General features: G+C 33.8%; 1 protein-coding gene across 1 annotated transcript; it reads right to left on the minus strand.

Moving 5' to 3' along the window:
- LOC140336073 (carboxypeptidase O-like) lies at positions 1–12,762 on the minus strand. The gene is made up of 11 exons (XM_072419126.1): positions 12,668–12,762; positions 11,862–11,937; positions 9,710–9,834; positions 8,803–8,917; positions 6,865–6,966; positions 6,668–6,772; positions 4,866–4,976; positions 4,408–4,498; positions 3,018–3,220; positions 2,234–2,318; positions 1–272 (listed from the first exon to the last, which is right to left on the minus strand). The coding sequence occupies exons 1-11, from the start codon at positions 12,760–12,762 to the stop codon at positions 1–3; spliced, it is 1,380 nt and encodes a 459-aa protein (XP_072275227.1).
- Positions 12,763–16,408: the final 3,646 nt, after the last annotated feature.

A 16,408-nucleotide genomic window follows, 5' to 3' on the forward strand; every position in this document is an offset into this window, starting at 1 on the left:
TTAGAACAAAGAATAATATGTGCCAATTATGACTGAGAAGCTCAGATTTATCCACAGAGTCCCAGAGAAGATACTTGATGCACTGTTGTAATGTTTTTCATTGAGATATTCAATAATGCTCAAAACTGCAGCTGTGGTTTCTTCACAGGTTGGTTGGATCTGATCCTCGGGAAGCACAAAGCCGTATGTCCCATTATCTCTTAACTCAAATGTGTATGATAAAGGTATTCCAAGGTCTGTAGCCCAGTCCATTGAGGAGCCAGCATTGCTATCTGTTACATAAATAAATAGAGATTAACAAAGAATAATTGTCAGGTTATTGATAAGCAAGGGACAGTGTTAGGCTACATTAACTAATATATTAGTTTAAATTAAAGTAAACTAAAGACAAAACTTAATTTGGATAGGGTAGTTAGGGGCTCCTAACTTGCCAATGTTTACTGATGTCTGGTTCCTGTTCCTGCAAATTCATTCTTTTATTGTCCTTACCATTAATGCAGCAAAATTAAGTACTTCCAAACATTTGAGTTGCTACCTGAACAGGAATAGATCAGACAATGAGGAAACATGTTCCAGTGCCATCTGTACAAGAGGGGATTTCCCTTACATAAGAAAAATACGCTCCTATTTTCTGTTGAGTGTACAGGGCACAAAGTATTGGTAAAGAAATGAAGCTCCAACGGCAGAAAAAAAATTTAAATTTTAAATGTGAGCTAGAATCACCTCTCTATGCTCCATACCTAGTGCCGACATCTTCACCGGGTTCAGGATCTTGGCCTGGTCACAATGACAAAACTCCTGCACATGCACACGTTCATTCCCTGCACCCAGGTGTGCTGGTATCAAACACTGAGCTGCCCATTCATTCAGTTATCTTACTTGTACATGAAATCCATAATCCTGTTCTGGTGACAACTCAAAAGTTTGGATCCAAATTCTCCTTTTTTGTTTCCAAGTGTTGATGTGCATGTATAGCTCAGTGCACATTTACCACAAGACATGAACTACATGCCTGAAGTTTTTTGTTTTTTAGGTTACATTGCTTTTTTAATTTTATTTTCCTCTATTCGAAACTTTGATTCAATTTCCCTCTCTATTCAATATAGGAAAAAGAAACCTTTTCATACGCTCAAGTGAAATAAATAAATATATCTAAATAAATATTATGTAAATATTGTTCAATTGTTATGGTATATTTAAATCTGAATTATTTGGAAAATATCATGAAAACCAAATATGTTCCTAGTGTGGCCAACTGATTTTCATATTTGAGATCTTGAAATAAGAGAATCAACCCTGGTGCAAGGTTTGCTATTTAATAAAGATAACAAGGAAGGGTTTCCTTACTTTGGCAAAGTGACATCTAATAAGAAGGGAAAGTGGTATTGTGACTTGTTAGCCTATTTTCATGTGCATATTATTATAATTGAGAGATTAAAACAAAAGGACTATAAAACAGACATTGTGGAAACAGCATGTTCTATAGTATCTACAAATATATTAGGGGCTTAGTTTTAAGAGGTATGAACATTTGTACTTGATTTTCATGTAAAACATAAACAAATGTTAGAACTTATAGAATACAGTGTGAACTTTTAGTACAAGGCGAACCTAATATTTTATTAATGCTTGAGCCTTTAGAGATAAACTCATTCCAATTGAGATTGAGCACACAGAAGTAAAACTATGTTTTCTGGATTTAAAGTATTTTTTTATTGTGGCTGTATAGTAACAACCACCATTCAGGAGGGAAGCTGCCCACTATTTATATTAAAACCTGGCTGGCTACTCTGTACGTGACGGGCAGCACTTTCTTACCTAGGTTTGTACCAAAACTGGACAGATTCGTCCATCACTATCCCCATCCCACTGTGTCCACGTGGCTTTCAAAATGACAAATAAAGCAAAACAAAAACAAGAAATAGACCAACAGAAATAATGTGCTTCCCATACTGAAAAAGATTGGAGACACCAATTTGTATCATTTTATTTCTGAAATATTATCAAATTTGTTTTAAAGGTTTACAAAGACTTTGGGGATAACTGGGATGAGTTGGCATATAACTAGGCATATAACTAGGTCTACTTTTCCACAAGGTCTAGTCTACTAGGTCTACTTTTTATTACCTTATATAGTACCTACAGCTCCTAAATTATATTATTATAAATAAGTATGTTAACGGCAGTCATATAAAAAATAAAGTTACTCCATCACCTATAAATGTAAACTTACATAATATATGTGATGCTGGTCCAACTCTATACCTTATACCATGTACTGGTACTTGACTGTCCGCAGCTTTCTCACCAACAACCATCTGTGAAACAAACATTTAAAAGATGACTATTGTTACATTTGTTAAGCCACTTTTAAACATGGAGATGTTAAAAATGTCAGTTCTTTCAGTCTTGTGGATTTATGTAAATGAGTCTACCCATTCTGTGAATTATTTCAAAGTGTATAGAGTTAAATGAGAGTTATATAAGGCTAGCTAATGAAAACATGGTTCTATATGGAAAATGTGGTTGCATGAAAGCTATTCACCATTTGCTGGCCACACAATATTCTTCTGTTTGTGTGTCTTGATCCTTCTTTGCTGTATTCTTTACTGTGGTCATATTGTGCTCCTCTTGATGCAAATTAATTCATCCCCTGGATGGAAATTTCATAATGTTCCTAAACCTCTCCATATAGCTAACTGTCCCCTGCTGCCAATAATGATGAAATGTATGCAGAGAAACAGGATTACCTATATCCTGATTTGAATTGTAAATGGCAGGAGACTTAACTAAGGTAAATACTGTATACTCTGTAGAAAAGGTATTTTTATGGATGGTGGTGTGCCTACAAAGGTTAGATTGGGTGTATAATGCCTGTGATCATTGTTCCTACCACATTAATGCCAGTCACTCTTTCATCTCTATAATCACTTTTTCCTGACATGAAAAAGCTGGTAAGTTTTTAACCCGAGTTCTTGTAAAGCAAGAATAAAATCCAAACATTTAATGGATCTTACCATTTCTTCATGGTTTTGTGAAAGATTGAGGGTATAGCCATATGGCAGGAGAATGAGTTGTGAATAGGAGTGCATTGTCAAGAAACACAAAATGTCAGATTTTAGGCTCTCCACCATCTGTTTAACTGCAACGGCTTCTGGTTCTGAGAAAGGTTTAGGTCCACAGAATGTATTGGCACTACAATTTGTGGATGCCCCAATTGCTGCAAAGTAAAAATGTAAAGAATATTAAAGAATCAGGTAAGGAATCTCACTGCAGACTTCTACAAGGCATATATAGTGAAAAGTTTACTTAGACATTTTACTTAGACAAAAGCATAGATACTTTTAGTCATTTAGGGCTCTTTTGCTCATTCAGCTCCATCATGGTCAGTTGTCTTCACCATTCCTCCAAACCATTTGACTGTCTTAATTTCCCTTATCAATTTAAATTAATTTCCCACATTTTGTGTAACTAGATAAGAGCATTAAGATTCCTATTTATCATTGCAGCTTGGGAAAATGTATAGCAGTTACAACTATATAAGCTATTAAAATAATAGAATGCCCTAAAAAAACAATACCTAAGAAAAAACTAGGTGGATAATCCTGGTAAAGTCTATAATCCTGATTGAGTCTGTTCTACATATTTACCTATTTTTTGTTATCCGCCTATTAAAAAAATTACTTAAAAATAATGGAAAGATACTCCAAACTAAATAAAAGCCTATCTCTAGGGAAAGTCTTCCCCTGCTAACTTAGGCTGCATACACACCTCCAATGGTGGTCATCCAAACAGTCGTCCAAGAGCACAATACAGACAGGAATAAGCACTAACTAGAAAGATTTACATATATCCATTGCCTTAGAATAATATTGGTTTACTGGCTCTTTATAACTCTAACTTTTTAACGAACCAGTTAAAAAGATTTAGTAGTTCATTATTGGTTTGGGCAAAGCATTTTAGGCCAAATTTTTTAACATAATTGTTTGAGGGAATTCCCAACCTCATTATTACTCATTTCAAATAATGGTGCTAAGGATGGTTAATGGCAGCCAGAAGTAAGATTTTGCTGCAGTGTTTACTGACACATACTGACACAGGTAATTGTAATTTAAGCATTGCACATAGAACTCCAACCTCTGCAACAACAGGTTTTATGAACCTTCATTTGAGTTGACGTATACATAAGCCCATAAGTCGCAAAGTAAGAGGTTCAAATTACAGGAGAGACTGTTAGTATCCTATAAACATTCAGTAAATCGCTTTTCGATGTTCCTCAATCACTGACTGTCCATAACTCCTGTCTCTGTTTTGGCGTGCTTAACAAGTAAACCTGTATTTTTCACTATTAGACTAATAATTGCACTTTTATTTCCCAATAGAGATAAAGATTTTCCATGAACTTACAACACCAACTTGAATCAAAGTTTCGATTAAGGTCTACCCCAAAGCAAGTTCCATTGTTATGGGGTGAGCGAGTTTTTCTCCAGAGACGTTCCTATGTAATAAAGGCAGGAAATATACAGAGAATGAGAACATTTTATTAGGTATTTTAAATGCTTACTTTTAATCATTTGTTTTCTACTAATGTGTGACCTAGAAAAGTGTTCTGGAACTTGCTAGATATTTTCTTGCCACTCTTTTTTTCCTTGAATTTTACCTGGTAACCCTTTGAACAGTACATTTCTATAGAGTGACGCCTAATATTCTGTATCTATGGAAGTCAATGTGTGTTAATGAATTAATACCTTGTAGTATACCTTTAAGGGAATAAATTATATGGTATTGTATTATTATATTTAGACTGTATAAAGATGTGGTAAATATTTTAGGAAATAAGCTTGTTTGTTAGATTTTTTTCTTACCGTAGTCCAGGAGTACACAAATCCATCAATATTAATGACAGGGACTATATAAAAGTCCATATTTTCTAGGGCTTTTTGTATAATTTTATTACTGTTATGACGTTCAAGTAGCTGTAATTAAAAAAACATATGTATTTATTTATTTTTTATTTGACACAGATTCCTTGACCAGCAATGAATACATTGTAGAATTAAATAAAATAGGAATTGAAAGGACGCAAAAAAACAATTCTTAACAAAATTTTAGATTTAGTTTGATAGGGATTACTGAAGCTGAGTTTAAAGGCAATATGAATTGTGTTTGAAATCCATTTAACTCAAATTTACCAGCATATCCCACTGTAGGCAAGTTGGGCACTGTCATGTGTGGGTCCCGGCATGTACCAATGCCAATTTGTTTTAAATACTGTAGGTAGGTTTCTACATGTTTTTTAGGCTGGGTCTACATGGACGTTTTTTAAAACGTTCCTATTGCGTTTATATACATTTTTACTAATTTGCATATTAGGTGCTCAAAAACGCGGGAAAACTGCCCATTTAAATCAATGGAAGCGTTTACACACGTTTTTCCGCGTTAACCCAGCATTTTAATTTTTTAAACGTTGCAAGCAACAACTAAGATAAATGTCATAAACATGCCTCAAGGAAACGTCCTGATGTAGATTAACCCAATGTAAAGTATGGGGATTTCAAACAAGGGCTTTAAAAGCCTCAGGTTAAACACTGGGAAAACAGTCTGTGTAGACTAAACCTTAAAGAGAAGTGAACCATTCATAAATGCCATAATTTACAGGTTTGCCTTAATCTATACTTAATATATAATATTAACGAGACTCTTATGTTTTAGAGACAAAGGGTCTGATTTATTAAAGCTCTCAAAGGCTGGATAGGATACATTTTCATCAGTGAAGTTGGGTGAGCCAGCAAAACTGCAATGGATCTGGTCCAGGATTCAAACCATTTCTAGAGCAAATGACTTTGAAGAAATCCATTCCAGGTTTGCTGGATCACCCAGCTTTACAGATAAAAGTGTATCCTCTCCAGCTTTTGAGAGCTTTAAAAAACCAGGCCCAAAGAACACAGATAAGTGTTTTACTAAAACACATTGAATACCAAATATTCAGTATTACAGCAGTGTAAAAATTCTTAGTAACAGAACAGTTTATAGAATGAATAATAGTCCCTACTGATGTATATCTAACTTTTATTTTTACAATGGGTATATAAAAAATCAAGACAACTATGTTAATCGTTTTACAACCATAACAACACAATGACAATGATGTTATCATAACATGCTTATTCAGCAGGGCAAAGAACATTGTACATAGAGCAGTAATCCAGGACAATCAGTCAGATTATATATTTTACTGCTATGGACTTCTTTCACTCGCACATCATTCTTGTACAGCTTTGCAGTTTAATAAATTTACTTTTATCAGATATAAACTAAAATAAATGTAAACACATCAAACACACGTGTTCTGTTCCCACATTGCACTTCCCTTTGTTTGCATAGCTGAATAACTGTTACACCTCTAAGCACAAGTGTCCTCACACAAAGTTGTATTGCAGTAGTGGTGGTATATCTGACAAATTTTAATGTAAATTTTCCCTGCAAAAGTCACCTATAGCTGTGAATAGTATATAAAGTTATTAAGATAAATTAGTGGGAGAGCATTTTGAGATGGCATCACATCCTATATAGATAAATCTGAACCGAATTTAAAAATTTTAGAATTTTTGTGGTAGGCACCTGAAAAGTCCTGTAAAATATGAAATTAGTATATATAGTTACTTACTTCTCGAATAAACCATTGACAAAATGCTACAGAGATCCATTCCCGGGCGTGAATTCCACAGTCCATCCAAATAACTTTCTTTTTCTTATTAGATGGCAATCCAATCTGCAAAATGATTATTAAAATGTAATTACAAAAATGTTACAGAACACATAGCCTTTTGGGTATATTAGACACAATGCAGAAATACAACTTACTTTAAAGTAGTAAATTGGCCTGATCTCATAGGTAGAACCCAAAAAATTTAATGTTACAAGATCTGGGTATGCATCTCGTATTTGGTGACTCCACGCATAAATCTGTAAAATACAAATGTATGATGACTTACTATTTAAATAATGATAGGAAGCTACAATTTAAAATAAATAATTTTTAGAGTTATATTAGGTACCTTTTTCGGCTTGGTAGATCCTGTTGTTTTTTTGTATAATATTTATAAATTACTATTACTAATTAGATTTATAAATTACTATTACTAATTAGATCTTCAGCAGAGGGCCTAGGTCACCACCCCAGTAACTTAGGAAAACCCAAAATATTCTGCAGCATCAGTGTAATGAATGCACCCTGTATCAAATATGTACTTGAATATGTACTTTAGAATATATATAGGGATGAAAGCATCTGAGAAAGTTTATACCACCCTCATTCCTAACATTACTTCAACCAAAATTCAGAATATTTACATTTTTATTCTGGCTTCTGAAATCCTGATTTTCTCTCACTAAGAATGCTAACATGTTTCTCTTAACAAGGGTAAAAAATTGTGATTCTGTTCACAGTCCATAGGAACTAATGCTATATCACTTAGACAAAACAAGAGAAAGCTCACTCTGCAGTCCAAAAAAAAATTGGGGACCCAGAGTAATATGTGATAAAGGGCTTAAAATGGTTTATTGATTCAATAGATAGTTGATATATATTGATATCATTGTTTGTGTTTTTTGCTAATTTTTACAAAATTGTTTATAAAAATGCCACATAAATTAGCTAGAGAGAAGACGGGAGAGGTACAAGGCTTCTACACCAACTATGGACCTTAGCAATTTTTACATTTCTGCTGTGGGTCTGTTATTTTGGCAAACATCCTGTTGTTATGTAATATATTATTTGGTAATTGGTAATATATATTTAATTACCAAAACTTATATTCAGCATAACTTTGTCATTAGGGTAACAATGTCTTACATACATCAGTTTTGGGACAATCATTTTCATTCTTTAGGGGATATTGTATTGCAACATTTTTTGTGCAATCCCTAGACAGAAAAGTGTAAGAAAACACTCTTTGCCAACATTAGTACTATTACTGTAGGTAAAAAAGATAACAAATAAAACACTTTTATTTTAGAACACACTTTTTTACAATTTTGTGTTTTAAAGCAGTGCTTAAAAAAGAGAACTTGCACAACGTTCTTAAAATTATTACATTTTAACACATTGTTATACATTGAAAACACCTAAACACTTAAATATTAATTATTGGAAAAATAGGAATACAAAATATCAGCAAGAAAAAAGAGTTAAGTGGAAAAGGGAAACAAGGATTTGAGTAAGGCTAATTAGCGATGACTAATGGTTAAAAAGGGGTTGAACACACACACTTTTTGAGAACTTTTTTGTACTTGTCAGATTGATTCAACTGACATCATATGCAGATTGAAGATCATACTTTTGATTTGAAAATGAATGAAACAATGTTACAATGGTATCTCTCTAAGAAGCATGAATGTGTTCATTAAACACTGCACTCAACAGCACATCTGTATATAGTCTTAGCTTTCAATTACCTCCGACATAGTGGAGCAGCAGGTGGCAAATAGGAACAGAAGATTGTGCCATACCTGAAGGGTAGCAATACATTTGCTTAATTTCTCCCTGCCTATTACTCTGCAATAATATAAAATAATTGGCCAGAAAGATTAGTATCAGTTACATGATATTATTGAATGAAATATAGCATGATATTATTGCTCTGGGTCAAAGGTCTCTTTTATTACCCCATTGTATGTACAGTTCTGCTTTAAATATAAGCATGTTTCTTAAACATTGCAGATCCACTGCTTCGCAATAAAAAATGGCACAGTAAAAACTGAAATTATATAAAGATCTTACATTAAGGAATATATTCTTACCTCATCCATAGGATGATACTTTGTATAATCAAAAGTTCCCAAAGACACAGACTTTGCATTTCTATTATAGACTGTATTTGTCTCTATAAGCTGTTGTACATCATCAATAAACACACTGCAAAGGAAAAAAACATATTCTTTGTGGTATTCCTGAATAGTTTTAATCTATATTACATTTCTTCTAAACATGTACCCGATCATTGTATTTTATAAGCTGTACATGGGGAATGATATAATGCAAAACAAAAAAAGTTGACATAGCCTGGCCTAGTTTAAAAATATATAAATAAAAATTCTGAAAATTGAATTTGTATCAAATGAGATTTGGTGTAAATCACCAGAATTGAGAAGATATTATGGTTGGCCCTTATTGGTATTGGTAAATTTATCATAATAACAGAACACTGAAAATAAGACACAAGTTATGAAAAAAAAGTTAAACTATGGTAACCAACTGTTTACTAGATTGAAAACTGTTTCAGTTGTAGAGCCACCTGTGAAGAATCCACTGGGGGTTTTCTCACCAGAAAGTTGTTATGAATGTTTTACAAAAAGGGTGAATTTTTCATTTGAGTCTATTTATACATTTTTTCAACCACTTACCCAACTTCTACACATTTTTCACATTGGGATTAAATATAAAAGTGTGAATCAACTTTTACCCATCAGTGATAAATTTTGTAACTGAATCTAATGTGAAAATGTATGAATTTGTGTACTTTGAGTATATTATCTTTAACTAACCCATACCTCACAACTTTCCCATATAAGAAAACAGGACACATTTTGTACAAAGTATGGAAGGACCTGCCTTCAATTATACAGACCAAAAAAAATTAAAAAAGATTGTTAAAAACAATTCCTTTTTATCTATTTTTTTATTCTTAATCTATATAAAAAAACCTACCTATATGGAATGTTATTTTGGAGAAGTGCATTTTTCATTTCATTAAGATGAGAAGATGGGATTCGGACATGAACCTCTTGTCCCGACTGTATTCCTTCAGGATCATTTGGCTTCCACAAATCCAACTTGAAAAGGAATAAACATAATATACAGTCAAATAGAATATTTAAATATGTGCAGTATATATATTACATATACAATGATACCTTTGCTAACAAGGGTAATTCATTCCGGAATCACATTTATTAGACAAAATCTTTGTTAGCTGAAACATGATTTCCCATAGGTCTCTATAGAAAATCATTTAATTCGTTCTGGATGCTGCCCACAGTTTAAATATAAGTTTTGTGAAACTAGTAAAAAGCTCAAAATTAAAGGTCATAAACTAAACAAAGGTTGAGATAAACAGCTTCCAAATTGGAACATACATATATTATTAGGCACCGTGGTGTCAGTTACTGTAAAAATCCTCACTATGGGCCTGATTTATTAAAGCTCTCCAAGGCTGGAGAGTATACACTTGTGAAGCTGGGTGATCCAGAAAACCTGAAATAGATCTGCTCCCGGATTCAAAACATTTGCTAGCAAATGGCAAATATCTTTGAAGGAATCCGTTGCAGGTTTGTTGGATCACCCAGCTTCACTGATGAAAGTGTATTCTATCCAGCTTTAGAGAACTTTAATAAATCAGGGCCTTTAGGTTAAACACAAACAATTGAAAAAAAACTAAGGAAAAAAAACTTTATGAAGCCCAGACATTTATTAACTTCCGGAGCAAGCTGTGCTTTGATATGCAAAAAGAAACAACTGCAGAGTTTGTGTTGGTCATAAAAAAGTTACCAGATGTTAAAGAAGAGCTCAGTCCCCTAAGATCACCCACAACCTCAGCTGTGTTTAGCAAAAGATTTCTTCTGCAAGTCATGCAAACCGCTCCTCACCCCCTCCAGCCTCTGTCCTGCACAAAGCAGCAGGGAAGTTCTGTTCCTGTTTTTTTTTGTACATTTGTTAGCCGGTCCATATTCCTTAGCCAAGTCACTTAAACAGTGAAAAAGTACATTTTTAGCTGAAAAATTTGTTAGCAGGGCCACTCGTTAGCCAAGGTATTACTGTATACAGCTGTGTTCAGAATAACAGCAGTCCGACATCACTAACCTGACCAATCACAGTTTTTGGTAGAAATTATATATGTACATGTCAAATAAATTACTAGTAGGTGTTGTTGAGTAATAGAAACCCAACAGACCCAACAGTTATGATATGCATGCTCCTGATTCTGTGTAACTGAATTAATAATTGAAAATTCAAAATATTAGCGATGTGGAGTTCAACAGGTGTCAGTTACAGCAAGAAGAAAGGAAGATAAAGAAGGAAGGCAGCAAATGTTGTACATGCTGGTTATAGTGCATTTCTCTCTGAAAATCTGAGTAAAATGGGTTGTTCCAGACATTAGTCCTGATTTATTAAAGCTCTCCAAAACTGAGGAAGATACACTTTCATTGGTGAACTTGGGTGATCCAGCAAACCTGGAATGAATTTCTTCACCATCTTAAAAGTCACCAGATCCATTCTAGTTTCACTCCAGTCTTGGAGAGCTTTAATAAATCAGGCCCATTGTTTATAAGAATCACATACTTTGATGAAAAAGTTGATTGGAGAGGGCGAAGGACACATATATAAGTGCAGAAAATGATAGGCTGCTAAACTTAAATAATTTAAAATGGTTTAAAATCAATTGGAATTACAACATTGTTTCGTGGAGTTTAGTCCACTTCTTCAGGGATCATTAAGGCAAAGATACACAAACATAATGGCCCTAATTTTTTAAAGTTCTACAGGGCTGGAGAGAATACACTTTAATCAGTGAAGCTGGGTGATACAGAAAACCTGGAGTGGATTTCCTAAATGTCATTAGCTATTTGTTAGCAAATGTTTTCAATTCTGGACCAGATCCATTCCAGGTTTGCTGGATCACCCAGCTTCACCAGTGAAAGTGTATTCTCTCCAGCCTTAGAGAACTTTAATAAATCAGGGCCAATATGTATATAAATCAGGGCCAATATATATATATGAATATATCTGTAACAAAATTCTCCAGAGCTATCTATAACATTGAGCTGGCACATTTATTATTTTGTTTGTGCAATTTACTTACCAGCAAGTTGTTGATTAACTCTTGCATATGCTCAACATGCTTTTCTGTCTGTGGAATAATTTTAAGCACTTGATCTCTGTAATAAAAATATTTGAGTTTTGTAATTCATCAACAGATTGTAGTGACATAGAAAAAGAAAACTTACAAGACACTGTAAAAAAGATTCAGTTTTCTAAAGCAGGGGACGTTATGTAGTATGACTAAAAATCATAATTTATATTCATTTAGGGACCAGGCTCTTTTTGTTACTGGAAAAATGTTAACAAGAATTGTGTCACACAGTATTACCTATTTTGTAACGGCATAAACCTTGTGGTGCACTGCAATTTTGGAAACATTATCACAATATTGTATTAATGCAGTCAGCTACCTATTAAATACATGACACTGCAATGTGCCACGGCACAGAGCTTTCTATGCATTGTGATAATGCATTGTATAGGTGCTCTTTCTGCACATTACTCTAACACATTAGTGTAAATGGCCCATATCGTTTTTTTTTTTATAGATCACTGAATTTGCGTATGTACTTCTCTGTGGATTTTTATTATATAATATGTCTACTATTTTATAAGTATAACATATTGCTCACTTTTATCCCATCTAGAGAAGATTTCATCCAATTTCCTGCTGCTTCTTTAGAACAGGAAGCAAAGGAAAATCTCTGTATCTGAGTAAAGACAGCAAAAATAACATGGTAGGGATTTTAGTTCTTACATGCTCTATGCAAAAAATTAAAAAAAGTTTTGGCCTGCCATACATGATATTCTAGACATCTATATAGTATACTATAGTTTAACTCGCACAGTTCATCAGGGTTCTTGCACAGTTCTACAGGATTCTCTCTTGAGCTTCTCACAGTGTTCTTTAAAGGCTGCAGCAAGTCAGATAGAACCTGCATTATTTTCTGGCTGGGGGACCACCACATCACCTAAGCCTTTCCATTCCAGCCTGGCTCTTGTCTATCCTCTTACTTCATTGGATTTTAGTACTTTCAGTTGTGCCTGATTTATTAAAGCTCTTCAAGGCTGGAAAAGATACACTTTCATCATAGAAGCTGGGTGATTCAGCAAATCTGGAATGGATCTGGTCCAGGATTCAAAATATTTGCTAGCCTATAACTTTGAAGAACTCCATTCCAGGTGTGCTGGATCACCCAGCTTCACTGATGAAAGTGTATCCTCTCCAGCCTTGGTGAGCTTAAATATATCAAGCACATTAAGTTATAGCATTACAGGGTGGGTGAGTTTTTTTTTAAGGAAGCTTTCTATAGTACCTAGACAACCCCACAGAGAAGCAGAAATTAGTTAAAGGTTACTTTTGCAACGCTGTGCTTAAATGAGCGGACAGACACTTTTTTCGGTTTATTTGTAGGAAGTGAACAAGTGATTAGTGATTTTGCTGTCTAACTCCACCCATAGTCTGCAAAAGACTGAGAACAGAGGCAAAGGCAAATGAAAACTGCCAAAGGGCAATGCAGTTAAAGATTGCAGCGTGTATTGGTTAAAGTTCTAAAGAACATCTTTGATTTATAAGTTCTCAGATAATAACTAATTTCAATAGTTATATCAGTGAACATGAACAGCCAAATACATGTCAACCTACTAAGCATCAATTGTCATAAGAGTGTCATGATAAAATACCTAAACGTAATGAAAACCTAGAGTAAATTTTAGAAAGATATATATATATATATATATATATATATATATAAAAATAACAATGGCTTTCAGTTGAGTCTATAAATGACCATTTTATTATACAATTTGCAGACATTGTCCACTGTTACAAGCAGAAAACCCTAACAAAGCCATGTAGCTATTGCTGATGTGCATGTAAAGGGAAGTGACTAGTAATTGTTGTTACTACAAAATGGTAATTGTTTATAATACGACGTTCTTTCAAAAAGTAAATGTCATTCTGTTAGGGTTTACACCTGCTTTAACCAGTAACTAATACATAAAAAATATTCAATTTTTTTTAATTTTAAAAAAACATTACTTACCCATTATATTCCACCTTTAAACAGGACCCTCCATATATAAAGGTTCCCAGCAGGCACGCTATACAGAGAATAAGCTTCATCTTTTTCTGTTAATTTCTTCTGTAGTGTAGTGTGATGTTGGGTATTAATAAACCTCTGCTAGTTATCTACATAGATTTGAGATCTTTTTGAACCTTGTCATATAGATAATGTTAACTTTATCACCCTGCAATTGGGATTGCACGTGAGTAATAAAATGTATTTGCTTTACCACGAATACTGTTTTTCCTAATATTCTTTACTTTTTGTACATTAAATGCAGCACATAGGAAACCTGTATAACACTGCCCGCACAGCAGGCTGCAAATGATTGTGTGTAAAATACCCAAAATGCATTTTATTAACATTTTTTTCATTTATGACTAATAAAAAAGACATGAGAATATTTTTTTGAAAATGAGTGTACAAAAAAATTGCTAATATGGCCATAGCCAATGCAAATATGATTTAGGCAGACAAATTAGTCATAGAGTTACGTATTAGTGATGTATCCCAAAGCTGATACATTTTGTGTGACTATCTAGTATTAAATGACCTCTGGTCATAAAAAGGGTTAATGCTTGCCACAGAAAAATGTCCCTTGCTTCCCTCTTGTTGGATTGGCTGAAGAATTGCAGGAACTCCATCAGCTGGGTCAAGCTCTTGTAATTTGGTCTGATTTGATAAAGCTCTCCAAGGTTGGAGTGGATGCACTTTCATCAGTAAAGCTAGGTGATCCAGCAAACCTGGAATGGATCTAGTCCAGGATTCAAAACATTCAAACCGTTTCCTAGCAAATAGCAGAAATCCATTCCAGGTTTGCTGGATCACCCATCTTTACTGATTAAAGTGTATAAGCTCCAGCCTTGGAGATCTTTAATAAATCAGGGCCATTGTGTTTAGCAAATCATACAAAAGGGCAGCTTAGGACAGTTTTCACAACTAACCCCTTGCAGGATTGGCTCTATACAAGGAGTGGAGTGGAGCTTTAGAGCAGCAAATGCAGAAATGATCAACAAATAATATGTTATAAAAGACTAATAAAGATGTTTTGTCTTGTATTGAGTTACATTTTTTTGTGGGTCAAATGAAGACTCCCTTCTCTTACTATGATGTGATTCAGTGCTAGTCCCCTCAATTTATCAAAATCAAGAAAGAAAAAGCTTGGAGTTCCTTAGGCACACAATTATGTATGTAATATATTAAGAGAACTAAACCATCATGGAATACAAGGGTATCTTTGTTTTCATTTCTCATTTTATGAAATCTTTACAATTATCATACAAGAATTGTTAATTAACCACATTAACCTTGGAAAAGTCAGTCTACGCTATACAGAAATCCTCCCATTATTGTCCCTCTGTTAGAAACAAGGTGACATGTTTTATAAAATAATAAATTATGTTAAACAATAATAAAAGTTAAGTTTTTTTCTATTTTTTAAATTTGTGCCTTAAAAGTCCCTTCTCTTTTTCTTTTCCTTTTTTTTTTTTTGCTTTTTGTGGTTCTACACAGCTATATTTTACTGGGATGTGGTACATGTAGTCACATGCAGTCATGTTAGTGGTTGTACAGTTTTGAGAATATGACCATAATTATAAATTTAATTTTCACATCTGGGTTCTTTCGTAAAGCAATAGCCAAATGTGCCATGACTATTGTAGATAATATTGAGAGCAAGAATTCATCCATGTCTAGTACCATTCAGTATGGTGAAGGGGTCCAAAATAAACCCATTTATCTGTACACAAGCTGAATAAAGAAAAGTGGAAAAAGTAGGTAATTTTCACCTTACTTAAAAAGGTTGTAAAGCAAAAATAATGGCAAGAGGTAAATTTTAAGTGTTAGTCTTTTTAGTCTTTTAAGTTTTAGACAGTATGAAAATAATGTAGCATTGTCTAGAGTAACAGTAACAGCATTGTCTAAGTAACAGTATGTTCATTTTGGCATGACCCTGGGGCATGTTTGTTAGGAAAGTACATTCCTGCACTGTACTAGAGTATTATATATATGATATTAGGATAAACAGGTTTTCTCAAAATATCACCAAAAGGGTAGATAAGGATGAAGTAATAGACAAACTTTATAATTTACTAGTGCCAGCCTGTCTTGCCAAAGTCTCACCAGTTATTTCCCCATTGTTGAGATGTATGCAGGTTAGTACTTTTTTTCACTTGCGGTGGCCTTGAACTATAGCACAACAGCTGTGGTTACAGGTATATAACTGGTTACCTGATCATTGGGGAAAGCCTCTGTTCATGAGCCCATGAGAGGTTCTGTAAAACAAAATGCCTTAGGGGATCACCTTTACTTAGATTACATTATTAATATTTCTTTTCACGCAACTAAGCAAGTAATTGCTATGTCTGCATTGACTGCATTTATGCAGTCAAACCATTTATGACTTTTCCCATGATAAATTAGAAGCTAACAGCTTAATCAAATGTTTCTTAAATGTAAAGCCGTATTGCTACAATTGGTAAAAATAAAGTGTTCATGTCACATTCAGCCAAAATCAATAAGC

The sequence above is a fragment of the Pyxicephalus adspersus genome, chromosome 7 (assembly GCF_032062135.1).
Source record: "Pyxicephalus adspersus chromosome 7, UCB_Pads_2.0, whole genome shotgun sequence".
NCBI lineage: Eukaryota > Metazoa > Chordata > Amphibia > Anura > Pyxicephalidae > Pyxicephalus > Pyxicephalus adspersus.